General features: G+C 42.0%; 1 protein-coding gene across 10 annotated transcripts in view; it reads right to left on the reverse strand.

Moving 5' to 3' along the window:
• Positions 1–22643, reverse strand: part of LIMCH1 (LIM and calponin homology domains 1) — a 314760-nt gene that overhangs the window by 158560 nt on the left and 133557 nt on the right. For all 10 annotated transcript variants that reach the window (XM_050947393.1, XM_050947395.1, XM_050947394.1 and 7 more), the window contains exon 3: positions 7442–7511. In XM_050947393.1, coding sequence (XP_050803350.1) covers positions 7442–7511 — 70 coding nt within the window. The remainder of the gene's footprint in view (positions 1–7441; positions 7512–22643) is intronic.

Below are 22643 nucleotides of genomic sequence, written 5' to 3' on the forward strand. Positions count from 1 at the left end.
TGTTTACCATTTCATCCATCACCATCCACAAGCATTTCTGTGGCTACCAATGCCAAGATCTACATCAGAATTAAACAGAAATAAAATTCATAACCATCGAAAACAGTGACTCAACGTGAACAGCAAGACTTCTATTCAGAGATAGCTGTGGTGAGACACTGGTTTGTTTTGAGACAACACCATCAGCAGTTAAAGGTGGGGCTCTCAAACTGGGGGTCAGGACCCCACAGGGGGTCACAAGGTTATTACATGGGGGGTCACAAACGGTCAGCCTCCACCCCAAGCCCCACTTTGCCTCCAGCATTTATAACAGTGTTAAATATGTAAAAAAGTGTTTTTCATTAATAAGGGGGGGGGTCGCACACAAAGACTTGCTATGTGAAAGGGGTCACCAGTACAAAAGTTTGAGAACCACTGAATTAATGCATGTGTAGAATAGAGAAATGGAAAAGTTATCCTGTATTATGAGTTTGGATACACTAGAGAGAAATATGTTGTAACTACAAACCAGGGAATGTTACACACACACAGACACACACACACAAAGATGAAAGAATTGGTGAGGAAAAAAAACAAGAGGAAGGTACTTTTTGTAAAGCAATAAATGTTAAAAATGTAACAAAATTGTTTCATATGACTTCATCTTTCCCCTTTCCCTAAATGCCCTGATTGTTCACCATAACAACGTACACCATTAAAGTTCTATGTACTGACCTTACATAAAATTTAATTCCTTATTATGTACCTTATGACAGATAATAGCGCATCATATTTATCTTGTGACTGTCATCTACCTGGAAATAAAAGATTTACTTAACCTATTGGACTTAATTCACAAATCCTTAAAAGCAAACATAGTTCTGAAATATCTATGAGGTAACATGTAAATCCAAAAATATACAGTAATTTATGCAACAGTTCAGTGTTTAAAGCAAATCCCAAATACCAGCAGACAGGCAACTATGACTCTAAACAAGGTTTCTAGCAAGTTCCTGAAGATTACTTTGCCAAATCAAACTTCCTAAGAAAATAATTTACTAAAAAGTCTGTTTTAAAGGGAACCGGTCTTTTTAACACAGTATGTTATATAATAATAAAATAATAATAATAATAATAATAATAATAATATCATTCTCTTCCTTTCGGTGTATTAACTATGCACTCAGGCAGCTTTTGGGGAGATGTTTTCCCATTGCCAAACTTTACAAATATTGCAGAGCTGTGTACAATACATACATTGAAAAATAAATACTGCAGTATACAGGACTTTTCTTCGTTAGTGCTGACCCATGAGCTAAAATATGAGCAGACGTTCAGCCCCTCAACTGTGTCTTGGCTATTTCCTACTATTATATTTGACTCTTTCACACAGACTCTGAAGTAAACGTCTAAATTCCTGTGGGGATAGTGCACGGACCTGAAGTAAGGCTATAAACTCTGCTAAGCCCTGTCAAACTAAAGATAAGGCATAAACGTTTTTCTTTTCTCACAAAGTGACATTATTCAGGGACAAGGAGAAAAATCTGGAAGTGAAAAATTTTCCAGAAGTAATAGAGTGGTTACCATTAAAGTCAGCATTTATCCACAGCGGTGTCTGAAATAATCCAAATTTATGAAAATAATCAGGTAAGAAATATATGTGGCACTATGCAGTGGTATGAAATAACTATCGATACAAGTCAACTTTTAAAAAAAACAGTGACCACTTACATATATTACACCAAATTGATTAAATTAACAGTAACTTGAACTCAGTGAAAAACTGTGGGTTTAATGAAATCACTCTAAACCACTGCTCTTTTCATTATAAAAGTTTCATAATGTTAGCTGGGCTTCTATTTAGTGAAGCAAACAAAATACCTTTCCAGATGCCCATAGTTAAACACAAAGATGGAGTTTCTGGAAGGTTGACAATGTTAACAACTGAAAGTCGAATATCAATTCCTGGCTTGAAGATCCATGTTTCCAGAAGAAAGATCTTTTAAATGAAACACTCCATCACTATTAATGACATATTATTGGGGCATTCTGTACATTTGATTTTTTTGTAAGCAAAGCTATATTTCCATATTAACAAATAAAATACATTCTCGTTCCTGCATATGCTTAATCAAATTAAGTATGTACTCAAACATTGTAGGTCCTAAGCTTAGAAGCAAGCCAATATTTTAATGTCCAAGTTCCATTTAGTTCTAGCAAAGCACAATTTATGGGCTGCTGTTAATAGAAGCAGCAGCCACCCTGAATTTGGAAGCAAATTAAAATTATGCTTGACAGCTGTATTTTGAGCATATTTACTCATTGTGTTTGTTAAAATCCTATACTGTGAGCTCTCTGTCTGGGCAGGGATTCTTGTGTCTTTGGATTACTTGTTTGTGTGGTGCCTAGTATAACGAGACCCTGATAATAAATATAATAATTGGAGATATCCTATCTCCTAGAACTGGAAAGGACCTTGAAAGGTCATTGAGTCCAGCCCCCTGCCTTCACTACCAGGACCAAGTAATGATTTTTACCCCAGATCCCTAAGTGGCCCCCTCAAGGACTGAGCTCACAACCCTGGGTTTAGCAGGGCAATGCTCAAACCACTGAGCTATCCCTGACCCCTGATCCTTGAATCCTTAGCTGCTACCACAATACAAAATAATACTTATCAGCACGGATGTTCTCCTAGTATGCACAGTATTTGTGAACGAATCATGAATCACTCCTTATTAAGCCATGTGCTGAAGCCAATGATAACAGCTGAAGTTTCAGAGCATCCTGAGATGTAGCTATCTTTTATTAGCCCCTGAAGCCAAGACAGCTCGGTCAGTAGATAAAAGAGATGACCCACGCATAATATTTTCCACTACAAATTCTTATCTTCTGAGAAGTTATTAAAATGCTAAATAGAAGTATATGGGCAACAGCTGCAGCCACGAGGAGTCCCCGGCACCAATCAGGATGTGCTTAGTACCTCCTACCAAGATGGGCTGAAAGCCTAATACCAACAAGTTCTTTTGGACACAGTGTCCTCTTTGCTTTCTGCCCTTAGCAGACTCTCACCAAAAAATGCTAGGAGCACCTTGAGACTTAGCTCAACAAACAGCGTAGTTCAATTATGTACTGTATGCTCATGAAATGAATTTGACCATCTGCTCTTGGATATAGAAGCTAAGCAAAAAATAAATACTCCTAAGTATTCAGAATGGCAGCTATACTGAAGCTTTATCTCCAACTCTGAAAAAGCATCAAAAATCGGATGTTTTCCTCCAGGGCTGTACCAAATACTCACTATGTCAGCTATTAAGTGTTTGCAACAGAAAGAACAGAGAATCGAGATTCATCAGACTTGAACAGCGACTGAAGGGTTTGAGCACTGATGCGCTGGAAGTGTGCAATCATGTGCAGAATACTGTAACTGGATGCACGTTAAAGTGTTGTAAAACTTACCCTATTTTTCACTAATTTCTTGTAAACCAGAGCTACAGTTTTAGGTGGAACCAGTCTCTGGAGTTCAAAATAAAATATGTTTCACTGAGAGTGGAAAAAATATTGACTTTCTAGAGGCCGCTTCCACCCTAGTGTGCGTGCACTGGGGTGAGTCATACATACTTCTTTCCAGTTCATTCACCCTAGTGACTATATACTATGTCAAGCCAACTGTAGCTTATATAATAAACAAGATCTTATGAAAAAGGAAGGAATGTCCCTCAGGTGCATCAGTCAGCTAGCTAAACAGTACAGCTGTTTCTGGACTACTGTGTTAGTATTCCAGATTTCTCCAGGCATGTGACATAATAGAGTGTGGATAAAGAGAGAAAGTTATCCTCTACATTTTATAAACATACTTATGGTGTCTACTCATTAAAAATAATATTTTTAAAGTACTGACAACAGACTAAAGGCCTGATCCTCCTTCCAAGGAAGTTAATGAGTGGTTTGGATCTGTGCACAGCATTTATAATTTACTCATCACGTTGGTATGCCATAGTGCTTACAAAGGACAATTGGAGCAGGATTGGGTTACAAGTCAAAAGGCAAGGGGACATTTATAAGGTTTTTGTTTAAAACAACTAACCCATATCACCATAGACAGATGTACCCACTGTTAAATTCACTTTTGAGGGTTTTTTTGGGAGGGGGGTGTCTTTTTTCCCCCAGACTAGTATTTTTCTGTAGACATATTTAGAAAAACTAATGACAAAAGCCAAATAGATGCATAGAAATAGAAACATTACTTTCAAACAAGTGAAAAGTAACTCCCTGCATGAATAAGAGCCTAAAACCAGATGAAATTTAAAATTTCAGGCAGCAGGAGTTCAGCAATACACAGTGAAACAACAAAACAATACTATTTACATTATTCCTCCCACTACCACCAAGTTACCTGAGGCATTGTACAAGCAAATATTGAAAAAATTCCAACATAATATAATATCCAATCTCTTAAAACCTCTGAGTAAAGACCCAAGAATGGTATTTCTACAAGTACCTCTGAAGTTAAAAATGTGCTTATAAAAAACTGAGGGGGGGTTAAAGAAGATGAATTTCAGAGGTGAGTGAGTGACATACTAGGGACCCTCACAGGAGACTTATGATCACCTGCTGACTTCAGGCACCACGGTGAAATCCTTAAACTGTGGATGGTGTGTAAACTTCTATGCAAGTCAATAAGAGGCCCAAGGAGCAGGTCTCCAAGGCAAAGTTATGGTATTCACCAATAGTACAAACTTAGTCAATTGGACATCTTATAGGCATCCAATGTCCTCCTTTTTTGCTTTAATTTAAGACCAGGTTAGGGTGACCAGACAGCAAATGTGAAAAATCTGGGCAGGGGGTGAGGGGTAATAGGAGCCTATATAAGAAAAAGACTCCAAAAATCAGGTGTGTCCCTATAAAAACGGGACATCTGGTCACCCTAGACCAGGTAAATAAATCACCTTGTAATGAATGCGCGCACGCGCGCACACACACACACACACACGTACGTTAAGGCACATTTTTGTTTCTACGTAGGTTAGCAATGTTTTAACATGAAAATTATGCAGGGGAACATTGCTTCTACCATCAAAAGGGGTTTAGTATATAATGTATATAAGTAACTTCCATTATTGCTGGGATTTACAGTCCTAAATCTGCAAAGCAATTAGTAACAGAACAGTCACCATAACTCATATGGGCATATCATAAGTCTAAAGGTTTTGCACCCATAGATAAATTTTTACTTTACCTTTAAAGTCAGTTTACAATCATTCTGCTGTGAATGTAATCTGCAGTTTGTAGTGTTTTGCGTTAACAGCAAATTAGAAACATTGACTTCCCCACCCCCTAAAAAGCCATCATCTTCTTTTGAAAGGAAAGTTAATAGAGTCTAAGGTCAGAAGGTACCATTGTGATCATCTAGAGCACAGATCACAGAACTTCCCCAAAATAAATCCTACAGCATATCTTTTAGAAGAACATCCAATCCTGATTTAAGAATGGTCAGTGATGAAGAATCCACCATGACCCTTGGTAAATTGTTCCAATGGTTAAATCACCCTCACTGTTAAACAAGTACACCTAAATTCCAGTATGGATTTATCTAGCTTCAACTTTGAGGCACTAAATAGTGTTACACCTTTATCCATTAGGCCAAAGAGCCTATTATTAAATAATTATTCCCCATGCAGGTACTTAAAGACAGTAATCCTGCCACTCCTTAACCTTCTCTTTGGTAAAATAAACAGATTGAGCTCGTTGAGTCTACCATTATAAGGAATGTATTCTAATCTTCTGATCATTCTTGTGGTTCTTCTCTGAACCCTCTCCAATTTATCAGCATCCTTCTTGAATTGTGGCACCTGAATTGGACACAGTATTGCATGCAGCAGAAGCATTCTTTATGCCAAGCTGTATACATTTAGCCATATTAAAACACATTATTGTTTGTCTGCTTGCGCCCAATTCACCAAACAATGTGATTGCTCTTAATCAGCAACCTGTCAATTTTGTAATTTACCACTCCTCCAGTTTTTGTGTCACCTGCAAACTTTATTAGTAATGATTTTATGGTTTCTTTCAAATTACTGATAAAAATGTAAAATAGTGCTGGGCCAAAAACCAACCCGAGGGACCCCACTAGAAACAGATCCGCTTAGTGACAATTTCCCATTTACAATTACATTTTGAGACCATCAGTTAGCCAGTTTTTAAAACAATGTAACGTGTGGCATGTTCATTTTATATCGTTCTAATTTTTTTTATCAAAATGTTGTGCTGTACCAAGTCAAATGCCTTACAAAGGTTTAAGTATTATTACCTCAACACTATTATCTTTATCAACCAAACTTGTAATCCCATTTTTAAAAAATGATCTCAAGTTAGTTTGACAGGATCTGATTTCCATAAACCAGTGTTGATTTGCCATTATTACATTACCCTCCTTTAATTCTTTATTAACTGAGTTTCATATTTGCCACTCTATTATTTTTCCTGGGATCAATGTCAGGTTGACAGACTTATAATCACCCAGGTCATCCCATTTACCCCTTTTTAAAAGGGACACAACATTAGATTTCTTCCATTCTTCTGGAACTTCCATGGTGCTCCAAAACTTATTGAAAAATCAACATTAATGGTCCAGCAATCTACTTAGTCAGTTCTTTTTAAATTCTTGGATGCAAGTTACCTGAACCTGCTGATTTAAAAATGTGTCTAATTTTAGTAGTTTCTGTTTAACATCCTCCAGAGGTGCTAGTGGGATGGAAAGAAGGTCATCATCACCATATGATAAGACTATATCACCTCGTTTTCCAAAAATGCAGAACAGAAATGTTTATTTAACTCTTCTGCTTTTTTGCACCATTTCCATCTAGTAATGGACCAATACCATTGCCACAATTATTTTTGTTCCTAATATATTTAACAAACTCCTCCTTATTGTCCTTAACTCTGTTGGTCATATATTTCTCCTCGGGTTCCTTGGCTTCCCTTATGAATTTTTTGACAATTCCTAACTTCTGATCAGCTTCCCCTTTCTTCCATTTGTTATAATTTTTTACAGTTGCTTTCACTTCCCCACTAGACACCAGGTTGGTTTTTTTAGCCAGAATTATATTACAAAGTTAGTTATGCATTAAATGAGGAATCCAGGACAATTGTATTTTCATTCTTGAATGTTTAAACAGTCTTGACGCAGCAAATCTTTCTAAAACTGGCACCAGAACTCCAAAATACGTACTTTGGAATCACCACATTTAGCATCTGCCTAGAAGAGAGATACTAATAGGATTTGAGTTCTCCTGCCACCATAGAAGTAGTTAAAATTGGAATTCCTGCACTGAGACTGTCTGGGTTTAACAGGATAAAAGAGTTCATACTACTTTAGAATATATTACAGGATTAAAAGAATCACTCATAAAATTGGGATGTCAAGAGGAATATTGAAAGATTTATCTCAGTTAAAGATACTCACCAACCCAGCAATAGGGGTTGACAGCCTATTGATCTTTTTTACCAGTCCAGGCTTTATTGCATTCAGCAACCTGTCATGAGAAAGAAATATTTAAAAATTAGTTACAAAATATGAATTAAAAGCCTTTTGCCTAGCATGTAAGTAACTAAATTACATCCCTGAAAGGGAAGAAACACCTATAAAAATCATTAACAGAGAATTAAATAAAATTTTGAAAATGTATAACTCTAGATCAGGTCAGTGTCTAAAAGCCCTTGTTAAGCTTTGATCCAAATCAGTTCACCACACTCCACATTTGGAGGACCAGACGCAGCACAGTGGAGGACTGAGTGGGGGAGGAAAAGTCAGGGTGCTTATAAAGGAGTGGGATGGAGAGGATAAAATGGCAGCTTCTTTATTGTAGGGGTAAGGAAAGGGAAAGGTGTGTGCCTCTCCAAGCAGCCAACAAGGAGGCCCCAAACTTTTTGCATGTGCATTTGAGGTTGAATTATGACCCTGAAGCACTCTCACACACTTGGGGTGGTGATCTTCCCCCTCAAAAACTAAAAGGCAAATAAAATAACCCCAAGTATTTTTAAAACAAACAAACATTCTAATGATTTGGGGGCCCAATTCATGATTTTTTAATGCTCAATGTTTACAATATTGCAATTACCCATTCATTATTCACCAAACTTGGGGAAGGTGTGTGAAAACAACTTCATAGTTCTTCTCTATGAAACTCAAACAGGACATAACATTTGTAGCTCTGTGGATCTAAGAGGAGGTGAGTAGGAAGCAGAGGTGTGGTGTTTAGATGTTGCTTGTAATTATTAGAACTGGGAGCACTGGCTGTTGGGAATCTGAAAGGACAGGAAACAGGAAGGAGGGTGGAGGAGTTGAGGAGGCAGAGAGAGAGAGAGAGAGAGAGAGAGAGAGTTACAGAGGGCACAGCAGCAGCCTGATAAAGAGATTTCCACTTTATTTTTAAAGTGCTGTTGAAGTTTGTTTGTACCTTGCCTGGTTGATACAACATTTTGGCGACGAGGATGGATCTTCTGACTCTGAACCCACCTGCACCCTTTCTGCAAAGCTCAGGTGAGCCTCCAATTGCTTTTACTGCCTGGATTCATACGTTTGAGACTTATCTGCTTGCAATCAGTGCTACAGAGATTTCTGAAATAAGAAAGCGTGCTCTGCTAATCCACTTCCTTGGAGCAGAAGGGCAGCATATATTTTACACTGTTTCCCTTGCAGATGATAAATATGAGACTGCACTCACTGCATTAAAGAACTTTTTTGTGCCAAAAGTGAATGTAGTAGCTAATCACTACAGATTTCGCCAGCATGAGCAGAAACCAGGGGAGACTATAATGCAGTATATTGCTTCCCTGAGGAGTCTGATTATAACTTGTGACTTTGGGAATATGGAAGATGAGATGATTAGAGACCAACTCATTGAGAAAACAACCATGCTTTGTGTAAGAAAACACTTACTTCTAGAACCATAACTTACACTAGAAAAAGCAATAACCATTGCTACTCAGACTGAGTCAGCTACAGCTGAAGCCAAAATAATGAGCAGGGATACACAGGAGGCACAGTCCAGGCTGTGACTCCTTTGCACAAAAGTTCACTATCACTGCAGACAAACAATTGCAAGAGGAAAACTAATGAAAAGCCATTGAATCAGCATATTCAAAAATACAGTAAAAGCATGCTTTTGCTGTGGATCCCCACAACACCTTGCAAGCTACACAGAATGTCCAGCAAAAGTAGCTCAGTGCAATCATTGCAAAAAGATTGGGCATTTTGCTAAAGTATGTCGCAGTAACCAGTTCAATCAACAGGTGCATGCAGTTACAATACCAGATGTTACTGTGCTGAGCGTGGACAAAACCACTACTGCACATATTCCAAAACATATGAAGTGCACTGTAAACGTTTCCGACATACCCTCAGGCAAATCACACTCTATTCAGCTAATGTTGGACACTGGCTCAGCAATATCTATACTACCTGATTCCATCTATTTGCATTACTTTAAAGATGTGCCACTTACTGAACCCAAACTTCAGTTGGTGTGCTATTTGAAAAACCATACTCTAGTACATGGCTGCCTGCCAGCAATAGTTACTTTCGGTGATTGCTGTGTAACTGCAGAGTTCTACATTGTCCACAAAGGTACTCCTATCCTTGGCAGAGATTTATTGGCTGCTTTAAATCTCAGGGTAGTTAATGGACGAATTGCTCTTCCTCAGCAAAGCACTCTTGTGGTACACACACCAGTTTCAGCTGGGACCCAACATCAGGTAGAGGAGAAACTCGGCTGTGCTTATGGGTTTCTGTAGAAAGTTGAAATGCGGAATACTGTGATGCCTGTACAACAGAAATTACAGCGCTTACCATTTTCAGTCAGGGAAGCTGTTTCAGAGGAACTTAGAAAACTTGTTCAAAAGGACATTATTGAAGAGATTAACTCCCCGGAATGGGTTTCACCTAGAGTAGTGACGCAGAAGAAGGGGGGAGGCATTTGCCTTTGTGTGGACTTAAGGGAGCCATATAAAGCTATTGTGATTAACAGCCATCCTCTTCCTCACATAGAAGAAGTATTTGCAGAACTCCATGGAGCAAAGATGTTTTCTACTCTTGATTTGCAGAGCACATACCACCAGGTTATGTTGCATGAAGACAGCAGAGACCTCACAGCATTTATTACACGAGGGACTTTCATTTTAAACGTGTTCCATACGGTCTCGCATCAGTCCCAAGAGCCTTCCAAAAAAATGATGTCATTGATTCTGAAGAATCAACATGGAGTTCAGTGCTATTTGGATGATATTATCATGTTTGGAAATACTACTGAGGAGCATGACAATAACCTGCAGTCTGTACTAAACTCCATCAGCAAAGCAGGCCTCAAGCTCAATAGGTCCAAATGCAATTTAGACAAACTGAACTCTCCTTTCTGGAGCATACAATTTCACAGGCTGGACTAAAACCTGATCCAGATCATATCCTGGCAATTTCAAATGCTCCTCCTCCAACAGATTTGCAAACCTTATGTTCCTTCTTGGGTCTTACCCCCTGGTATGCAAAATTCATTCCCAATTATGCTTCTGTCATTGAACCGTTACGAGAATTACTACAGAGAAGTTCAACCTTAGTGTGGACAACAGATGCACAAGCTAGTTTTGAAACGGGGGAAGACTTGATTGTATATAGTCCAGTACTTGCACTATTCAGCCATGCATTGCCCACAATTGTAACTACTGATGCTTCTGATTATGGACTTGAGCCTGTCCTTACACAACTTCATGAGGGCAACACAGAGAGGACTGTCACATTTGCTTCAAGGACACTGAGTAATGCTGAGAGAAAATATTCTACAGTCGAAAAAAAAAGCACTTGCTTGGGTCTGGGCTACTGAAAAATGGAGAACTTAACCTGTGGGGGTGCACATTGAAGTTGTGCACAGACCACAGCCCTTTGATGATGTTGCTCACCACAAAAGGACTGGGAAGTGCAGGATATCGTACTTCTAGATGGTCTGCAAGACTACTCTCTTTCAATTTTGAACTGGAATATAAGCCTGGAAAAAAAAGTATGGTAGCTGATTGCCTTTCTTGCCTGCCTTTGCCTTTACCAGATGGTCCACCAGAGGATGAGGATGTAGTAATTGCACTTATTACAAGCACTCTTACTGAAGTTACAAGAGAACAATTTCAAGCTGCTTGTTCGGTGTGCCCAATTCAACAAAAACTATGGGAATTTCTGACAAAGATGGCCCAGTAACCCTAAAAATCTTGACCCAGTTTTGATGCCTTATTTTAGAGTTTGGGATGAACTTTCTTTGCTCGATTACTGTGTGTGCTACGAAGTACACACCTGCTACTTGTGCCAAAAGAATCACAGTCAAAACTCACACACCTGGCACATGATACTCATCAAGGAATTGTCAGAACCAAACAACGACTATGGGATCTGTATTGGTGGCCAGGGATGGACTCTCAAACTGAAGCACTCATAAAATCCTGTGTCACTTGCCAAATGCATGATAAGACAGCAGTGACATGTACCCCTCCATTACAGCCTGTTTCTCTTCCTGAATCTGCATGGGAAAAAGTGGCAATTGACATTGTAGGACCTTTGATACTGCTCCAGTTGACTATCATTATGTCATCACTTTAATAGACTATTTCAGTAAATGGCCTGAGGTAGCGTTTACATTGCAAATCTCTTCTGCTACAGTAATTAAGTTCCTCTCTTCAGTTTTTAGCACGGAAGGTAACCCCAAAGAACTGGTTTCTGATAATGGTAGTCAATTTACTCTCCTGGAGTTTGAAACTTTTCTAGCAGAGATGAACATTTTACCCAGAAGATCATCTCTATATTACCCTCAAGTCAATGATGAAATCTCAAAGGACTTTAAGGTCAGAAGGAACCATTATGATCATCTAGTCTGACCTCCTGCACAATGCAGGCCACACAATCTCACCCATCCACTTCTATAACAAACCCCTAACCTACGTCTGAGTTATTAAAGTCCTCAAATTGTGGTTTGAAGACCTCAAGCTGCAGAGAATCTTCCAGCAAGTGACCTGTGCCCTGTGCTGCAGAGGAAGGCAAAAAACCTCCAGGGCCTCTGCCAATCTGCCCTGGAGGAAAATTCCTTCCCGACCCCAAATATGGCGATCAGTTAAACCCTGAACATGTGGGCAAGACTCACCAGCCAGCACCCAGGAAAGAATTCTCTGTAGTAACTCAGATTCCATCCCATCTAACAACCCATCACAGACCACTGGGCATAATCGAATGGTTTAACAGAAGTTTGAAAGAGAGCTTGCAAACAGCTCAACTGGAAGGGCAATTGTGGATAATCTTCATTACTGATTTCTTGCAAGCATACCGGGCTACATGACATGCCACGCCGCAGAGTTACTGCATGGGAAACAGACGAATACTAAACTGAACATTGCTGGATTGTTAAAGGCACGACCTGAGGCCCCAATCGAGGATGAGGTGAGAAAAACAGTTGAACAGAACCAAGAAAAGTATAAGGCTTTCACAGACAAGCGGTGGGGTGCTAAGGAACCAAAGTTTGAGTGTGGTTCCTTTGTTAGAATACAAAAACCTGGAATTTTACATAAAGGGGACCATAAATTCACAGTGCCTCTTAAAATCATAGAGAAGAAGGGAGTTTACACTTATCGACTTTCTGATGGGCGAGTATGGAATGCTTATCTTGCACCTCCTATGCACCAAGAGGAGATTATGCCAACACCCAGTCTGCATTGGATGACTTCACCATAGTATCAACACAACAAGACATTGCACTGGAACCGGGGCTTAAGAGACGGCTTGTCAGACCCAGATGACCACCTGTCTGGACTAGAGATTATGTTATATAGTATCTACAGTGTAATATTCCTGCCTATAGTATAGTGTCTTGTTTCCTATTTGTTCCTGTGGTTAGAACAACGTTTATTTTAATTGGGAGAGTTTCTTAAGAGAGGAAGGAATGTGGTGTTTAGATGTTGCTTGTAATTATTAGAACTGGGAGCACTGGTTGTTAGGAGTCTGAAAGGACAGGAAACAGGAAGGAGGGGGGAGGAGTTGAAGAAGCAGAGTGAGAGTTACAGAGGGTGCAGCAACAGCTTGGTAAAGGAGGTTTCTACTTTCTAAATATAAAGTCCTGTTGAAGTTTGTTAGTACCTTGCCTGGTTGATACAACAAGAGGCCGGGGCAAAGCAGCAGGCCTGGAGCCAGGAGTAGTCAATCCTTTCACGTCATCCCTCAGAAATGGACTAAAAGAGGTAACACTGACTATCAGCATTATCTTGCATGCAAATCCCATGCACTCCCTAAAACACACACACCTTCAGAAGGAGCCAAAGGTGGATGCAGGTCAAACTCCCAATTCAGCTCCTGGGGAAGCCATGTTGTCAAGGGATCAGGATGGCCTAGGAACTACCTCTCCTTTTCTTCCCTCTGCTACCTACCCAGTAAGTACAGACACTAAGCCAGGGACCTACTCTAGATTCCAGGTGGAAGGCCTCACAGAAGCTCCTCCTTTTTCTATTTTTATACTCCTCCTATGTCCTTTGAGACCCTTCATGCAGTCCATAGGGAGGAAGAATAACCCCTATTTCTCCCTCTCCGAAGAGGACAATCAGCCCGAACCGCTCAAAGTTAAAACTGCAGATTCACCACAAAGAGGTGTTGACATGCCTCATGGTTAGAGTATATCCAAAGATTTTAAATGTCCAAAAATTGCCAAACTGTGATCACAGAATGTCTTATAATAAACTCCAATATTTTACAAGACAAAAGCCTAATACCATGAGGTCAAGAATTTAACCAATCCACCACAGAGAAAACATCAGATGAGAAAATTTATTTCATTTTCAAGATCTTTATATACCTTGTGTGGGGAAAAGGCAATGTTGAGGGCGCTCAGTTAATATTTTTAAAATCCTAAATGATAACCTTAGTTTATAGGATGGGAGGGATATATCTTATTTTCCAGTAAGTCTGAACACTCTAAGTCAGTGGTTCCCAAACATTTTCCCCCCAAGGCATCTTACTGAGTGTCCCAGACTGCTTTAATTTCTGAGTACTACCAAAATGTCCCTGCTAGCATTACTTCACATGCAAAATGCACAAGAGGTCACATTGTGTGGAGGATGCCATTTTGTCTTCCATACAGCGAAATTCCAGAAAACCATTCAAGCGCATTGTGGCCCTCACTTCAGGGACAGATGACTGCATAACCCATGGCAGACCACCAAGAGTCCAGGGACACCATTTTGGGAACCACTGCTCTAAATTAACTGAATCCCCATTTCAGAATCCACCATTAGATGGCCTGCTGTGATTGCAGGTAGAAATAAACAAAAGCAAAGATTCTGACATGTTTTACTTGCAAGTTTGCATATTTACTATGGCCTGGTCTATACTACAAGGTTAGGTCCTTTTTCTAGGATGACCCTAAGATGTGCAGCTGTCCCACAATGCCTGACATTGACCCCTCTGCTCACAAAAATTCTGCTGCTCAGGGATTACAGACACCAGAAGCTACCCACCCCCTATAAAGCCCCATTAATTTTTGAAATTCTTTTCCTGACCGTCCAGCTTGGTGAACATGCTTAGCAGCTTCCCATTGTTATGCAATTGTCCTGCAGACCATACTGGTGACATGCTCCAGATGTGCTCTAGCCTGTAGTAGTAGACTGGACATACTGGATCTCCTGGCCTTGAGGGGAGAGCAGGTTATGTGAGCACAGCTAGAGACCAACCGTAGAAACACTGACATCTATGAGCAGATTGTGTGGGGGATGCAGGAGAAGGGGTACAACAGGGACCAGCAACGGTGCCACATGAAAGCCAAGGAACTGCGGCAGGCATATCAGAAGGCCAGGGAATCCAACAGTCAATCCATTGCCGAGCTGCAGACCTGCCACTTTCATGAAGTGCTGGATGCAATACTTGGCGGAAACTCCGTCACCAACCTGCACACCACTGTAGATACCTCAGAGGAGGCAGAGTCACAGGCCCTTGCCATGAACAGCAAGGATAACGATGGAGTACATGCGACCAGGAGGTCCAGCTATACTATGAGCCAGGACCTATTTGAGACTCCACTGCAGTCCAGTCAGTCCTGGCATTCGAGCACGGGAGTGCCTGATGCAGGGAAAGAACCTCAGCTAACTGTAAATGCACTTCCCGTTACAGCAATGGCATCCCCAACTTAGCAGGATGCAGTTATTGACTTTTCAGGAATTTACTCACACTAGAAGAGGAAGTGGTACAACAAAGAGGTAGAGTTATGTGCTTTTCATTTCCCCTGTAGAGTTAGGCAGAGCCAGGGGCCCCAGAGTGAGCAGTTTATGTACACAGGGATGTCCCTTGAATCTTTCTGAGAGAACTCGATAAAATTTTCATGGAGATACTCTGCAGTCCTCTCCCAAAGATTTCTAGGGATGGCAGCCTTATTTCTTCCTCCGTGGAAGGACACTTTCCCACACCATTCCACAATGACTTTGGCAGGTACCATTGCAGTAAACGGGCTAGCACAGGGTGGGCAAACTACAGCCCATGGGCCAGATGCGACCCACTACCCATTTTAATCTGGCCCTCGAGCTTCCACTTGGGAATGGGGTCTGGAGCTTGCCGTGCTCTAGCCGAGGAGCAGGGTCGGGGGCCACTCCATGCAGCTCCCAAAAGCAGCAGCACAGCCCCCTTGGCTCCTGTGCATAGGGTCAGCCAGCTCTGCATGCTGCACCCATCCCAAGAGCAGCCCCTGCAGCTTCCATTGGCCAGGAACCACAGCCAATTGGAGCTGCAGAGGCAGTGCCTGCTGATGGGGCAGTGTGCAGAGGCACCGGGTTGTGCCTCGCACAGGAGGCAGAGAAGGGACATGCCGCTGCTCCCGGGTGCCACTTGAGGTAAGTGACGCCTGGAGCCTGCACCCTTGAGCCTCTTCCCACGCCCTAATCCCCTTCCCGCCCTCCAAACCTCTCATCCCCAGCCCCACCCCAGAGCCTACACTCCAAGCCATTGCAGCCTTGACAGTTCCACCTCCACACCCGCAGAACACCAGAGTCAGTTAAGGAAGAGAAAGAAAAGGACTCAGAATGACATGATCAGCGAGATCCTGCAAACCACTGCTGCATCAAAATGCAAAAAGAGGGCCTGGAGGATGAATACTGCAGACTGTATGTAGAAGAAAAGAGCGGACAGGAGAAAGGCCATGGGGTCCCGGCAGGAAGATGCACCAAGACATAAGGGGGTTCTCCAGCAGCAAACACAGATGCTGCAGACTCTTGCGGACCTACAGGTACAAGAAACATGGACTCACCTAGGGTGACCAGACAGCAAATGTGAAAAATCAGGACAGGGTAGGTGGGGTAATAGGAGTCTAAGAAAAAGACCCAAAAAGCAGGACTGTCCCTATAAAATCAGGACCTCTGGTCACCCTAGACTCACCCTCTATTTGCAGTCCATGGAGAACTCCATTGCAGCACCTCCCTACATTCACCTCATTATTCAATATGGCATCGGGGGCTGCATTCCTACTCCTATCACTCTGCACCAGGGCACAGTAAGGACACCCACAGGTTCACACACATACTGACCTGTGAGAGCCCTGGCTAATATTCATGTAGCTAAGATGGACAGTGTTCCTTCCCCTTCTTAAAATTTTTGGAACAGGGCTTAATTAAGGCTTTAATTTATTTGCTTTTAACTTGTACAGAAGTTTTTTAATAAGTGTTTTTGATACTCAGTAAAACTATTATTGGGAAAGTTAGCTCCCAACACATGCTGCAGAATGCCTGGCAGTGCTGTGAGCACCCACTTACTCATTACTGTGCACTGTGTCAACTCTTAGGGTCAATAACAAACACTGTAATAATCATAAATGTACAGTACACACCACAAACTAGGTGCATTCCCAGTGTTATATTCATAGATGTACACTAAACACTATACAACAATCCTAACAGACTCCCAAACTGCTGAGTCCCAGGGTGAGCATAGGAAATCACAATGTATTCTGTGGCTCACTGCTGAAGTGTCTTTTCAAAGTCTCTCTGAGCCATGCAGCTCCATGTTGAGCTTTTCTGATAGCTCTTGTGCCTGACTGCTCAACTCAGCAAACAGCCACTCCATCTCCGCACTCTACCCCAGCAGTAAAGTTTCCTACTCTTTGCTTCACAGATATTATGCAGGACACAGCAGACAGCTATAACTGTTGGGATATTTTTCTTACTGAAATACAATTTTTGAGTGAACACCACCAGCGCCACTTCAATCCACCAAAAGCACATTCAATTGTCATTCTGCAACTACTCATCTGGTAGCTGAATCTTTCCTTGCTGCTGTCAAGGTGGCCAGTGTACAGCTTCATGAGGCAGGGCAGTAAGGGCTAGGCTGAGTCCCACAGGACCACTATTGGCACTGCAACTTCACCAATGGTAATCCACTGGTTTGGAAAGTCAGTCTCTTCTTGCAGCTTTCTGAACAGTCCTGTATTCTTATAGACACGAGCATCATGCACCTTTGCTGACCGGCCAACACGGATGTCAGTGAAGCATTCCCAATGATCCACCAGCACGTGCATAAACATAGCAAAATAGCAATTTCTGTTAATGTACTCTCTGGCGAGGTGGGCTGGTGCCAAAATAGGGATACACGTGCCATTCATCCCAATGGAGTGGTGGAGCAAATCCTATTGCTGCAAATCTATCCATTATGTCCTGCACATTGCTGAGAGTCACAGTCCTGCAAAGCAGGAAACAATTAGCAGTGGCTTTTCCAACTCCAAAATGATGTCCCACTGACCAGTCGGAATCCAGCATTGCAAGTTTTCACTGCAATCACCACTCGCTTCTCCATTTTCAAGATGGCTCTCACTTTGGTGTCCCTCTGCTGGAGGGCTGGGCCAAGCTTAGAACGCAGATCCACGCCTTGTGTGTTCAAAAGTTCTGCAGCCACCACTCATCATCTCAAGTGTACCTTATAAGATCCCATCAGTCAGAGATTGTTTCGCAGGCCCAAAAGCAGCACTCCACCATCTGCAACTGCTCTGTGAACTCCACCAAAAACCTTGAATTGGTTCTTGGGATGTCCTACAGCAATCTGCCACCTGGGAAATTGTCGTGTTCCCTGTGGTGATTCTTGTGGCTCTGCAAATGCTGAAGGATCGTGCATCCGGTGTTTGCAATGTCCATGACAGTAATGCAGAGCTGTGCAGATCCCATGCATCTGTCAGAGATGGTGGACAGCAACAAGTCCCACACAGATTTGCAGGCTTTTCAAAATAGGCTAAAAAATTATGGGCTAGAGATGGCATAATGGGGTGGAAAAAACTGCATGATGGAAACTTGACTCTGTCATAAACAGATAAGTAAGAGTTAATTGAACAAAAGTACTTCATATCTCTTTTGCCTATAAAAGGGTTAAGTTCAGTGAGCCTGGCTGTCACCTGACCAGAGGACCAATCAGGGGACAGGATACTTTCAAATCTTGAAGGAGGGAAGTTTTTGTGTGTGCTGTTAGATTTTGGTTGTTGTTCTCTCTGGGTTCTGAGAGCGACCAGACGCGCAACAGGTTTCTCTCCAATCTCTCCGATACAGGCTCTTATAAGTTCAGAATAGTGAGTACTAGGTAGATAGTGCAAGTTAGGCTTATGTTTGTTTTCTTTATTTGCAAATGTGTATTTGGCTGGAAGGAGTTCAAATATGTATTTGGCTGAAAGGATTTTACTTTGTACTTGTATACTTAGGCTGGGAGGGTATTCCCAGTGTCTATAGCTGAAAGACCCTGTAACACATTCCATCTTAAATTTGCAAAGATAATTTTTACTGTTTTTTCTTTCTTTAATTAAAAGCTTTTCTTCTTTAAGAACCTGATTGTTTTTTATTCTGGTGAGACCCCAGGGGACTGGGTCTGGATCCACCAGGGAATTTGTGGGGAGAAAGGAGGGAAGGGGGAGAGAAAGGTTCATTTTCTCTCTGTGTCAGGATTACTTTCTCTCTCAGGGAGAGTCTGGGAGGGGGAGAGAGAAGGAGGGGGGGAGGTGAATTTTCCTCTCTGTTTTGAGATTCAAGGAGTTTGAATCACAGTGATCTTCCAGGGTAACTCAGTGAGGGGAAGCCTGGGAGAGGCAACGGTGAGGGAAAGGGTTTACTTTCCTTGTGTTAAGATCCAGAGAGACTGGGTTTTGGGGGTCCCCGGGCAAGGTTTTGGGGGGGACCGGAGTGTACCAGGCACTGGAATTCCTGGTTGGTGGCAGCGCTACAAGTACAAAGTTGGTAATTGAGCTTAGAGGAATTCATGCTGGTACCCCATCTTTTGGACGCTAAGGTTCAGAGTGGGGAATTATACCATGACAGACTCCCTAATCCCAGTCACCCTGCGTTATTTGCTTCTGCCCCACCTTGCACTGTCAGAACTTCACGTACTGGACAGTGGTAAGATGCATACTGGAATACTTATCCATTGTGCACTGCACTGTGCATCAAAACAAGCACTCCTGGGGAGTACATGCAGGGCCGACCCAAGGATGCATGCTGATGACATAGCTTGCATCGGAAGTTTGTAGTGTACACATGCCCTTAATATGCTTTCAGTTTAATCCTCTCTTATGTTTACAAGTACAAACTGAAATCTGCTCGATTTAAGGGAAAAATCTGACAACAGGATTATCTCCAAATACATGCTAGACATGATAGAAAAGCACATGTATAGCTATTAAACAATTCATATTTTTCTTCCATCCACACACAAGTAACAGAACGCCTGATTTTATTTAAGTTTATCAAAAAAAAAAAAAAAAGAGAGAGAGAGAGAGAAAACGAACCTCTTCTTCCAAAATACACATTTATATTCAAGTCACTGATTTCTCTTCCAGACCTGCACAGCAGCAAGCCCATAAACCAAATATTTTATGTTGCAGTAGCAGCAACAGTCAACATACACATTTTTCCTCAAGGATTCTTCCCTCTCTGAAGACTCTAGTTTAATAAATCCTTCTATCTAGTCTACTAGTTTTGCAGGTTAGTAAATTAAATGTTGCCTCAGGGAAAAAGTGAGACACTCGCAACAGAGCAGCATTCATTTAATCCCCTCATGTTGCATAAATTATGAATGATAACCTATATTGCAGGTTCTCAACAGGAACAGAAAACAAGTCATGGAGGTCTTAATGGATACCCCAAATGTCAGACTATTTTTAAAAGATCTTCAAAATAGTTTGCACTGGCATAATTGTAGATTAAAATTAAGGTTGGGGGGAGATGGGAGGGAGAAGGGAAGGGTTTCAGGAGACGAAAAAACAAACAATTGGGTTAGGCCAGAACAGTTTATAACCTGGAAGAGGAGAGGTATGGAGAAATTGTGGTGAATCATTGTGAAGAAGATCACTCATATTTAGATCATTTCCCTTAGGGAAGCAAACAGTGTCTCCAGGACAACCGGGCACTTTCTTCCCAGCTTTCATTTACTCAGAAGCATGCCAAAGGGAACTTTCCTCCAAAGCAGACTGGCTGTTTTTAAATGGACTCTCTAAAGGATTAGGCTGGCTGCCAAAATACCAAGTACCTGAAACATATTCAGCCACCAGTCAGGCCGAGAGTCGCCATTTATGAAGGAAACCATCAGGAGATTTCTCAGTCTAATCCAATTACTATTTGTCCATATTTCTCTACCTAGTTACTATATACAGTTACTCCTCTCTCCCTGTCCAACCCCCACCATGCATGCACCATGCATGCAACATGCTATATTTTAAAGTAAATTCTACATAGGCTCAAATGAAGCATCCCTTTTTATATTTAGTGTCATTAACTCTCCCTGGTGTCTCATTCAACTATACAGAGTATTCCCCAGAAATGAATGGACTTCAATAGAAATGTTCAGTAGAAACAGGCTGCATTGATCTAAAAATTGGAAAAAAAAAAGTTGACATTTCATGTATTCAGAATATAGGCAGCTTCATTCAGTCCATACAATGCTAGAAATAAAGTGCAAAACTGAACATCTAATTATTGTTTAAAAAGTGTAATTAGTCCAAGTGAATGTAGTCAAGACATTCACAAATAACTAGAGATTCTTTATCTTTTTCTAGTTCCATAAAAGTAGCCCCCAGCTTCCTGTAAAACAGTACTATGAAATGTGTTGTATGCTTTATGATGGAAAATTACTAGAAATTTGCCCAATATTTTAATTTGCTGCATAACAGTATTTTAAAGTTATCCACTTGTACAATGTATAACACAGAAGCAACACATTCCTTCCCAATACACACACAGGCAATCAATTTACTCCTGAAAACACAAGTTTTAACTATTGACTTGGTCTGATCTTGAACAGAAACAAGTGTTATTACTGTTCATAAATTTATCCACCCCTTTTTAAAATTCAACCACAGTACAATTTGTCTCATTGGCTTCCTGTGGCAGTGAATTCCAGACTAACTCTATGCTGTAAATAGTGATATTCCACTCATTTGTTCTACATTTAACGGTCTTCTAGTCAAGGCTGGATGAACATTAATGGGACCTTGTGACGGGGTGTATCAGCCCCGCACTGGTGCAGCAGGGTTTAACCATTCTCTCTGGGCCGAGGAGGCCATGCCCCCTGGGCTCTGCTGGGCATGCTCCAGCTGGAGACAGGATATAAAAGGCAGCAGAGCAGCTCAGTGTGGGCTGACTACCAGCAAGGAAGCAGGTGACTCCTGAGGGAGGATCACCTGAAGTCCAGGACACAGAGGCCAGCCAGCCAGAGACGGGCCCTGACACACAGGCTCAGGATGCCACAGAAAGGGGAGAGACCGTGAAGACCCGGAGACACAAACTACAGAAAATTGGGTAGGAAGCGACTCAGGGAAACTTTGTGGGGAAGCAGTTGTAGAGTCGTAGACAGGCTTGGCATGTTTCGGTAGGCTCCCTGCCAAGCAGGTGGTGGGCAACCCCACCACCAAGCGGGCCCTGGTTTGTGACCAGGTGGAGAGGGCAGGCCCCAGTCCCCCTATTCTGGCCACTGCCCATCCCATGGTGGTGGCCCAGCTCACCAGCACTATTGCCTCTGGCCGCTAGGCCGCACCACCCTGATAGCAAGGGCTGAGCTACTGACTCCGGCTGCTATGTTGCACTGCACTGGTAGCAAGGGCCAGGCTACTGACTAAGGCCCCAGGGCAACGCAGCCTCAAGACCAGGTGCAGTCCTACAGATTCAACCATGGGGCTGTAACATACCTTTCCCCTTCCCCAAAGGGTGATAGGGTGCATCAGCCCCGCGACAGACCTCTATAGCCACCAAAACCCACCTGCCCCAAGTGTTCTTGATGATTTCTCAGACACATGCTGAGATGAAATTGCACCTATTTATATTAGGATTGCCACCCATCCGATTTTCACCCAGACAGTCTAGGTTTCAACTTGTGTGTCTGGCTGCCGTTTGACAAGCCCTGACGTCCAGTTTTTTGATCTGTGGAAACCGCTCACTGCTGATTTGAATTTAACCAGCTAAGAGATGCTTACCCAGCAAATGCTCACCACCCTCTTGAAGATGGGGACAGAGCCCAACCAATCATACCCTGGAACCCAGCCAATCATAGCCTGCAGCTTTCCCTGCCCTGCTCACTCCTGACTGCTAAACTGGGAAAAATTCTAAAAGTTTCTAGGTCTGGAGTTTGGTGGGGCACGGGAACCAGTAGGTGT

Source organism: Gopherus flavomarginatus, chromosome 3, assembly GCF_025201925.1.
Source record: "Gopherus flavomarginatus isolate rGopFla2 chromosome 3, rGopFla2.mat.asm, whole genome shotgun sequence".
In the NCBI taxonomy this organism is placed as follows: domain Eukaryota; kingdom Metazoa; phylum Chordata; order Testudines; family Testudinidae; genus Gopherus; species Gopherus flavomarginatus.